The 10,394-nt window shown below is 33.1% G+C and overlaps 2 protein-coding genes across 5 annotated transcripts; one reads left to right on the top strand and one right to left on the bottom strand.

The window, feature by feature from the left end:
* The first annotated feature begins 4,603 nt into the window (after nucleotides 1-4,603).
* Nucleotides 4,604-6,873, top strand: LOC108458320 (reticulon-like protein B12). 4 transcript variants are annotated; one of them, XM_053026461.1, is made up of 5 exons: nucleotides 4,606-4,868; nucleotides 4,975-5,069; nucleotides 5,291-5,471; nucleotides 6,088-6,299; nucleotides 6,401-6,873. In XM_053026461.1, the coding sequence occupies exons 2-5, from the start codon at nucleotides 5,003-5,005 to the stop codon at nucleotides 6,568-6,570; spliced, it is 630 nt and encodes a 209-aa protein (XP_052882421.1). In that variant the 5' UTR covers nucleotides 4,606-4,868; nucleotides 4,975-5,002; the 3' UTR covers nucleotides 6,571-6,873. The 4 variants fall into 4 exon arrangements, with proteins under 4 accessions (XP_017613160.1, XP_052882421.1, XP_017613161.1 ...); XM_017757673.2 differs by having other exon boundaries at nucleotides 4,614-4,868; nucleotides 5,032-5,069; XM_017757671.2 differs by lacking the exon at nucleotides 4,975-5,069 and having other exon boundaries at nucleotides 4,604-4,868.
* A 280-nt stretch (nucleotides 6,874-7,153) lies between these two features.
* On the bottom strand, nucleotides 7,154-9,503 carry LOC108459409 (E3 ubiquitin-protein ligase HAKAI homolog). The gene is made up of 3 exons (XM_017758772.2): nucleotides 9,065-9,503; nucleotides 8,624-8,682; nucleotides 7,154-8,285 (listed from the first exon to the last, which is right to left on the bottom strand). The coding sequence occupies exons 1-3, from the start codon at nucleotides 9,317-9,319 to the stop codon at nucleotides 7,505-7,507; spliced, it is 1,095 nt and encodes a 364-aa protein (XP_017614261.1). The 5' UTR covers nucleotides 9,320-9,503; the 3' UTR covers nucleotides 7,154-7,504.
* Nucleotides 9,504-10,394: the final 891 nt, after the last annotated feature.

The following is a 10,394-nucleotide window of genomic DNA, read 5'->3' as shown; positions in this document are numbered from 1 at the left end:
TATACTAACACAAAATAACTATAAAATTATTGTTTTAAATACATTACTAAAAAAATCACAATACATTAATACACACTAAACCACTAAACACTAACAATATATAACCTAATCTTAAATTACTAATAAAATAGCTATAAAAATATTTTTTAAAATATATTACTAAAAAAATCACAATACACTAATGCACTTGAACCACTAAACACTAATAATTTATATAACCTAATCTTAAATTACTAATAAAATAGCTATAAAAATATTTTTTAAAATATATTATTAAAAAATTACAATACGCTAATACTAAACCACTAAACACTAACAATTTATATAACCTAATCTTAAATTACTAATAAAATAGCTATAAAATTATTTTTAAAAAATTTATTACTAAAAATCACAATACACTAATACACTAAACTATTAAACACTAACAATTTATATAACCAAATCAACTATAATTTTTTTAAAAATATATTATTACTAAAAAATCACAATACACTAATACACTAAACACTAACAATTTGTAACCTAATCCCATAAATTATTAACAAAACAAATAACTATAACAAAATACAAAAAAACTAATAATTTATAACCTAATCATAAACTACTAACAAAATAATTATACAATTTTTTTAAAAAATTTACATACTAAAAACTCACAAAACACCATAATTTTATAATAAATTACTAAAATAATACATTACCTTCTTTTTTCTTCTTCTTCCTTCTTCTTCTTCTTCTCCTTCTCCTTTCTCTCCTTTCTTTCTCACCCGTAGATGCTTCAATATGGGGAGGACCATGCTTATAAGGTCCCCCCATAAAAATTTTTTTTCCCATGAGTGATAAGACTCATGCATGAGAAAAAATGGGCAATATGCAGGGGGAAAGCAGCAGCAGCAGGGGGTGTTGTGCCTACCTGTCAAGCACGACTAGTCGTGCCTACCTGACAGGCTCGACCCGTTTCGGGTATTTTTACCCATATAAAACCCGTATTTTTACATATATATTAATAGAAATATTAAAAAAATAATATAATAATAATTTTTAAACAAAAAAAATTTAATATTAAAAAAATTAGTTGTGCTTGTCAGATAGGCACGACCTAAAAAAACATATCATTTTCGTAATTAATCTTGCTGACAACCTAATTTGGTGTATAAATTTTTTTTATAATATTGAGGTAAAAAAACCATATACATTCCTTACACATTTTCAAATCAGAATTTAAAATTCCTTAACATTTTCAATTCTAGCCGTGCCTTGCCAAAACGTTATATAACACTAAGAGGCAGAAAATATAAAAATTTTCAAATTGGTTCTGATAGAAATCTCTCACCTAACTGTTTTTGAAGGGTGAAATTACGTGTGAAGTCTCTCTAGGGACTGAATTAAATTAATCTTTCTATATCAACTTAATTTCGGTACTATTAAAAAGGAAAATCAAATAAAGAGTCAACATTTATTATTTTAAAATTAAAATTATTTTTCACTCACAATTCAAAACAAAATATTTCATCTACAAAATCATTAGAAAAACTTCAAAATATAACTCTATTAAGCAGAAAATAATATTTTTTAAACCATAAATATTAACTCAACTGAAATTTAATTTTATTTGATTTTTTAATGATACAAAGATAAAAATTAATCCAGAATTAATTTAATCTAGTGAAATATAAACGTAGGGTGGGGTTTTTTTACTAAACTAGGACAAAAAAAATAAAAAAAATTCAAAATAATACAAATGAAAAACTATGTACCAAAATGGTACATTTGGGGTGGCGCCGCCTATGGCAGAGGCATGACCACCCCATGTCCAATTAAAAATTACTGTTGCTATCTGTTAAATTGCGGCACAGGACTGAAATGTAATAATATAATATATTCAGGGACCTGTTATGGAATTATTCCATTTAGAATGATAGCTGAAAAAAAGAGATAAAGGTGCCGTCTACCAGTGTGGCGGCACCAAACTTAAAATATGGCTAATTTCATTGTTAGCCCTCATTATTTATTATTTTCTTTTTATTTCTCTTCAACTCAATATATTATTTTTAAACAAGTCCTTAACCTATTTTTGTAGTTAAATAACCCCTTAACTTATGGTTTTTACTCATAAAAGCCCTTCATTTTAATATTAAAGTAAATATATTTTACTCAAAGTAAAGCTATTTAAAAAAATATAAACTAATTCACATTTTATGTTGATGTGAATAGTTTATTAAATAAAAATAAAATTTTAAAATTTCTTGAGAGTGCTTATATACATGATATTCTTAACTATTCTTTCGAAAATTTTGATTACTTTTTAGATTTTATGTTGATGTTAAAGTGTATATAATTTTATTGTATCAACAAAAATTAAGATAAAAACTTGAAATTTAAAATATATTTACTTTAATATTAAAATGAAGGGTTTTATGAGTAAAAACTATAATTTAAGGGGTTATTTAACTACAAAAATAGGTTAAGGGCTTGTTTAAAAATAATATAGTCAGTTGAAGGGGAATAAAAAGAAAATAATAAATAATGAGGGCTAACAAAACAATTAGTCATATTTTAAGTTTGGTGCCGCCACCAGGTGGCACCCTTACCCTCTTTTTTTTTTCAGTTGCATTTTAAATGGATCAATTGCATAATAAATCCATGAATACATTATATTAGTACATTTCAATTTTGTGCCGCAATTTAACAGACAACAACAGTAATTTTTTATTGGACATGGGGTGGTTTTGCCTCTGCCATAGGCGGTATCACCCCAAAAGTACCATTTTGGTACATAATTTTTCATTTGTATTATTTTGAAATTTTTTTTTGGTCTTAGTTTAGTGGGATTTTTACTAAAATAATATGAAAAAAAAAACCAAAATGGGATGTCTTTAACATTATATACGAAAATGGGTCATTGCAAGTGATGGAGGGTGGTGCATAGGCGGCACCACCCTCAAATCCAAATATAAATAACAGTTTTGCAGGTAAAAAAAAAAAAAGAATAGGATGAAAAAAATAATAATAAAATAGGGGTGAAGGGTACCTCACAGGCGGCACCAGTGGAGGGTACCCCACAGGCGGCACCAGTGGTGCCTTTCTCACAGCCTTGACCCCCTCTAGTATATATTCATCCTCCCCCTCCATTCGACTACCAGATTGGAAAAAAAAAATTTACAGAAGAAGAAGATAGAAAGAAAGAAATGAGAAGAAGAAAAAAAAGAAAAGGTAATTTATTTGTTGTTATTTTTTAAATAAAATAGATTATGATAAGAAAAAATTTATTTTATTAGTATTATATAGTTTGTTTAGTGTTACTTTTATGTTGTGTTTTAAAATTTATTTTGTTTATTGTGAAATGTTAATAAGTTTTGTGTTTAGCATTAATTATGTGTTTATTATGAATTTTATGTTTTAAATTTTTTAAATATATTTGAAAGTTTGGCATATGGCTCGAATGGCATCGATGAACTTGAGCCGGGAGGAGTGCCATCTTTGCGTGGATACATCCCAAGAGGAGTGGAGTCTGCGGTGGATATGGGCCGAGGCTAGTCTTTGTCTTGAGGGATCTGGTAGAGAGAAGTCTTTGTCTTTGCGATGGAGACGACCAAAGATATCAAACCCGTAATGGTATCCACCCCCTGACGAGCACGGGAAATAGTCGTTGTCTAGAAAATCCGAATGATAAGAAGTATCAGCCGAATGTGAATGCGAATGCGATTGCTCAGACTCGGCCTCAGGCTGTGCCTCGGGCTCCACCTCTCTCTCGAGCTCGAGATTTGGCTGTGGATCGGGCTCTATATCGACCATCAGCTCAGTATGCCCAGTCATTTGCTGCGTCGCAAGGGGGACTACAATCATTGGGCACCAAGTAAATATGGCTTTCCCATACTAAAGTACCATTGCTAAACACAAAACTTATTAACATTTCACAATAAACAAAATAAATTTTAAAACAAAACATAAAAGTAACACTAAACAAACTATATAATACTAACAAAATAAATTTTTCTTATCATAATCTATTTTATTTAAAAATAACAACAAATAAATTACCTTTTCTTTTTTTTCTTCTTCTCCTTTCTTTCTTTCTATCTTCTTCTTCTGTAAATTTTTTTTCCAATCTGGTAGTTGAATGGAGGGGGAGGGTGAATATATACTAGAGGGGGTCAAGGCTGTGAGAAAGGCACCACCGGTGCCGCCTGTGGGGTACCCTTCACCCCTATTTTATTTTTTTTTTTTTCATCCTATTCTTTTTTTTTTACCTACAAAACTCTTAGTTATATTTGGATTTGAGGGTGGTGCACTCCATCACTTGCAATGACCCATTTTCGTGTATAATATTAAAGACATCTCATTTTAGTTTTTTTTTTTTTCATATTATTTTAGTAAAAATCCCTAGTTTAGTAAAAAACCCACTTAGAGTGTTTGGGGTTGAGACAAAATCCATAACTTGGTTTTCCCCCCCAAAATGCTGTCCTTTTTTACCATTGTCTGTCTGATCGTTAAACGTAATGCTACGATGATGACGTTGCTGACTGCCAAAACTAAGGCCTTCTATCCAAACCCGAAACCGAGATACAGAACATTAGATTTTTAGTAGCAGTATAGTTAGTTCATTTACTATGTAATATTAGGACACAAGTTAAGAGCACCGTAGCAAACAACGAACATGAAATAAGCAGTAAGTGAAGGGAATTTATAAAAATCCTCAGACTTTAAATTTAATAAATAATATTTGGAATTTGAAAGAAAAAAACAAAGGAGAAGAAAAGTTGGAAAAGGCATGAGTAGGATGTCGCTTTTAGGCTGGAATCTGTGGCCACCAACCTTGCCTTTCTACAGTCATCCTTATGCAATACAAAGCACATTGCTAAAAGGTTAAGAAACCTCTTACTTTGATCTTCTTTTTTTCTTTTATCCTCTCAAGTCTTGGTGCCATAAAAAATTTGGGTTTTAAAGATCTGATATTTCATTCTATTGAAGGGTCTATTTTATTTTATTTTTCTTGTGAATGGGTTCATCTAATCGACTGTTCAACAGACAGAGAACTGTTCATGAGATCCTTGGTGGAGGTTTAGGTAAAGTATCTGACTTTTTTAGTACTGGGTTTTCATTTGAATTCATTTTGATCAAATTTTGAACTTGATTGAACCCCCCCCGAAATAGAATTTCCATTGGTTTTAGAATGGATCTTCTTTGATCCCTATTTGCTTGAGGATTTAGCAATCGTTGATCTACTGTATTAGTCAGTTGGTTAAGAGTTCGAGGTAGATGATGATTTGTGTATTGGTTTGAACAGTTGCAGATGTGATGTTGTGGAGGCGAGGGAACTTGACAATGGGGATCCTGTTAGTGACACTAGCTGCTTGGGTGGTGTTTGAGAAATCCGGTTACACTCTGCTATCACTTGTCTCTAATGTCCTCCTCCTCCTTATTGGCATTCTATTTCTTTGGGCCAAATCTGCTGCAATTCTTAACAGGTAATCAATGCAGATGTGCTACATTAACTCAGAATTTTTAACATATTATCAGTTTCTGCTCGGAATGTTGGTAAAAGTATTATGAAGATTCATGCACCAGGAATCAGATTGTATTTTGCACTCTACTAAAAAAAATGAGCAAATTAGTCCTGGAGCATTAGATTAAAAAACAAATTCGCCTTTCTGTTAAAAATTCCAACCATTTGTAGTGTTAAAAACTATCATGGCTCACGGAATAACCAGTGACATGTAGCATGCCATGTGTACCTCATACTGACATGCAAAATTGAATGAAATTTTTAACAGAAAGATTAGTTTGCTCTTTGATCTAAAATACATAGACTAATTTGCTCATTTTTTTTAGTAGAGGGGGTAAAATACAATCCAACTCTTAGTACAAGGGGCTCCATGTTACTTTCACCTTGGAATGTCTAATATTAGACATATATAGTTGTTTGCATATTGCATCACATTAAGGCTTTATGAGCCGATAAAGATGCATAATGTTGATATGTAACCACTAGCATCACAATAAGATGACATATGAATTTCCCCTGTTTGTGACTATTAGGAACTAGCAAACTGAATTCTACTTTAATTTCTTGTCTTAAAATAGACCTGCACCACCTCTTCCAGAATTGTATCTATCAGAAGAAACGGTAAATGAAATGGGAGCTTTCATTCGAGCCCAGGTAAATGATATTCTCTCAGCTTCTAAAGATATAGCGTTAGGTAAAGATGCAAGGCTGTTCTTCAAAGTTGCTGGATACTTGTTGCTGATTTCACTTGTTGGTGGCCTTACTGATTTCCTTACTTTGGGTTACACCAGTAAGTCCTAATTCCAACTTCTTATTACCATCATTTATGGGATTGACCTTTCTCAGACTATTTTCGAGTAATACAACTGTTCGTTTATTCCTTTGTGGCAGGCCTTGTTGTTGTTCTCACAGTTCCTGCACTTTACGAGAGATACGAAGACTATATCGATTCGTATACTATACTCGGATACAGGAAAATGCAGCAGTTGTATGTGAAATTTGATTCTAAGTTTGTGAACAGATTCCGGAAATGGATTTTGGAGAAGCAGAAGTTAAGTTGATTTATCTTTTGTTTCTTCTTCTGGTTTCTTTTCTTTTTTCGGTTTTCGGATTTGAGTGTGACAAACACAGGCACAAAGTTTGGTGTTTTGAGCAGTGGAGATGTGGAAAAAAAATGGAATTTCCTTGTCTTAAGCTGATGCTTTCCCTATCTGTATTATTGTTTCCCGGCATGTGAGTTAGGCTATTGAGGAGAGAGATGTTATTGAAGCCACAGCTCAATGAAAATCATCTTTATTGAAATGAATAGTTGAGCAACATTTGTACAAGGTTTTTATGTTAGTAAAATGTAATTCCAAAACAAACTCAGAAGTTTAACTTGGTTAGTACATCACTGGTTCATTTATGCAGGAAGAACTTTACCCCCGATGTAACTATCTCCTAACAAAAAAACAACTAAAACCCTTGAACTTCAAAACTTCATGTTAATGTTGAAGCTATGAGCAAAAGATTGTTCTTTTCTCGTTAACCATGGACTAATTAATGTATAGTAGGCAAGCTAGCTCCTCCTGATATTCAAATGGCACTCAAAACTTGAGGAGTAATCTGATCTGAAACAAATAAATGGTGGTAGAGAAACGTAACTTTTATCATCACTTAAAAACTATATAGAATGTTTCCATTGAAGAACTTGGGCCAAATTTTGAATTTGCAAACTAATCGAAATCCTATAAAAGAGAGCACGATGCTCTTAATAAATTAAGAAATGGAAAGAACATTACAAAACTTAATCAAACACTAAAAATGGAGAAAATATCACACATTGACCACAAAAGGGAGGAGCAATCTCTACCCCTGGCTACCTGCCTTGCCATTCAGGTTCTTGCTGCCCTTGTCCTTCAAGACTCATATCACCAGAGTTGAACTTGCCAGGTTTAAGTTATGACATATCATGTGAGAGCGGTGGAGTTGGTGGACGAACGTGCATGGAGTGACTTAAAAGTGGACACCAGGTTGCCCTCCATTCCAAGGCGGATAAGCTGTTGGGTAATTCACACCCCCAACTGGACCTGGTGGGAAACTCAACAATGACCCCTGCTCGGAACCGACATCTGACGCTGAACTTTGCCTAGCCATTTCATAAGGAGCACCATAAAATGGTTGAGATCCATCAGTTGGAAAAGGAGGAACACCATATGGAGTTAACATTCGGTTTGAATTCATTGGCATAGCAAAATTAGGTGGTTGCATGGAATGTATAGGTGGGTATTCAGAATACTGATTCTCAGATAAAAGTCCCTGCAGCTTGTCTGAAAACTGACTAGAATCTGGTTGCGGGGTGCGCTGCAGGTCAAAGCCTTGTTGGAAGTGGTTATCATCTAATTGGGGCTCCAATGGATAATTCGGAACTTGACCAAATACTAGTGGTCCCTTTGGCTGCATTATAGGCCTTGAAGGCAGTTGTTCTCTGGGCTGCTGCCAACGACCTTTGTCTTCAGTATCATGGAGCAGGGGGTTTGAACCAGGAGAAATGACAGGCCTTGGAAGACCTCGAACAGCAGCATCAGAACCTGTAGGTTGTTTAGCACTATGAACCTCCGAGTCTTTACCATCTTCCTTCTCTGCATTAGGCTGTATAAGGGCAGCATGGCTCTCATGGATATGAGATTCAAATTCAGTCTTCTTCAAGAAAGATTTAAGACAGTGAGGAGCTGCACAGATGAAGATCCCCTCCATTATCTTGATTGTCTGAATCTTCTGTATACGTTCATCACAACTGTGCAGAAACAAAGAAACAATAATTTTGTCAGTGTCAAGTTACTTGAGTTTGAACTGAATGAAGACACTATTCACCATTCAGCCAAAATCCTTATGATTCTATAAACACCAGAATTCAACCACAAGAACAAACACAAGCGGGTCATGGGAAATAAGGGAAAAGACATGAGAATTGCCAATCCTAATACTTTTTATTAGACAAAACTGCATAAATTATTTGATCTTGGTAGTTAATACTCGTGAACCATTCAAAAGTCCACACGGATAAACTAGCTACTAAAATCTACGTTCTTTAGACACCATTTTGCTATAAGGAATTAAGATTTGATCACTTACAGATAGCAAATCGAATCACTCCTTGCACAATCGAGGCAGAAGGCATGCTCACAAGGACTCTGCAACCAGAAGAAAACATATACATTTTCAGATACAGAAAACAAAGTCCAATACACAAAGGAATTCCTAACTATAAATGTTGAACAAATGGAACCCTTAGCCATCCATCAAAACCTCGTTACTAAATTTTTTCAACATTTCAACTTTAGAGCGAACCTAACATTGAATACCTAGCGACGAACCATTATTTTACAACGAAAAAATTCAATTTAAGAGTGAATTCCACTTTGAATTTTTCTTCAACTTACAAATAGTATCTTAAATTCAAATATCAGGCATAGCATAACTTATCTATTCTGTTCAATACTTACTCAACATGTTCACTAATCAATTGTAATTTAAAGCTAAATGAAATTAAGAATGGTAATAAGAAAATAGTACCAAGCGGCCGTAGATGGCTATAGGAAAATCGCAGCCAACGCAGAAGTGAACTCGCTCGCCAAGCTGGCGGCGTGACTTACGACCGACGGTCTTGGAGAGCGAGAACGAGATAGCGGCGCCAATGCTCTTGGCAACGGGAAGGTCAGCGATAACAAGGTGATCGGGGCAAGCCACCGTCACCGTTTCCACAGGCAATGGCTTCACGGGACCGGCGGCGTCCGAGGACGGGGTCTTGCTTAGTCGGATTTGAAGCATCTTTGTTCCTTCTGCTCTTCCACCAAATTAAAATCGAATCAAATTTCGACGCTCTTATATCAATCGAGTTCCGTATAATCGCGTGTCTCTGCCAGTATAATTCGTAGAACGGCTCTGTTTTCTTCATTGGGGTCTTATACTTTAATACATTGGGCCGTTTGTAATTTGGACTTGCAGTCGGTATGAACACGTCTTTCCCTGTATCTGAATGAGATTATATTTATTTATTTTTTAAAATGAGTTTATATATAGGATAATGTTATGAATATCTTATTAAATGGATGCCCATCATTATTAATATAAAGTTTTAATGCACTTTAAATGAGACTTCTCAATATAACTCTTCAAAAGGTAAAGATAACTTAGGTTAATAATGTAGTATGAAAGATTATTAGCCACATGTGGCATATGCCCAAATATTTTGTTTTTGTTAATATTTTTTTAAGGAAGAATGCGAGAATGTAGTATATTTTGAAAGGATAAAAAAGAGAGAATTGAGTTATTAATTTATATTTATTTTATAATGTTTGTGATCTTCTTTTGTCATTATCCTCATTAAAAGGTTGAAAACAAAATATTTGACTATAAAATATCTATTTATGAGCAATAGAATATAATAATTCTATCTAAAGTTTATTATGGTTAGATGCACCTAGAGTTGCAAATTTTTTTTAAAAACTGTGACTATAACTCTAAAGTATTCAGAATAAGTTTTCAATTAAAATTATATGGTAAAAAATTATAGATGAGAACTTGTAAGAGAGGAAACTTATGTATAAAAAGTTATTGGTTATGTACCTATTGTACACCTGGAAAATAAGATTCATTCTCAAAGTTTGCTATTAATATATTTTTGGGCATTTGAAGATTTTGGCATATTTCCTGAAGCGAATACTGCATATAATTGTTTAGAAATTATATTTATTTTGTTGACTTAGTGACATTATAATATTCACATTGATTTAGACATTTCTAGTAGTAAATGTCACAATAGTACTTATATGTGGATACAAATTAAAATGAATGATAATAAAATTATCAATTTGTTATAGTTTAGTACAATTGAAACACATGC

The sequence above is a fragment of the Gossypium arboreum genome, chromosome 4 (assembly GCF_025698485.1).
Source record: "Gossypium arboreum isolate Shixiya-1 chromosome 4, ASM2569848v2, whole genome shotgun sequence".
In the NCBI taxonomy this organism is placed as follows: Eukaryota; Viridiplantae; Streptophyta; class Magnoliopsida; order Malvales; family Malvaceae; genus Gossypium; species Gossypium arboreum.
Note: the sequence above shows the minus strand (reverse complement) of the source record. Positions and strands in the feature narration are given on the sequence as shown.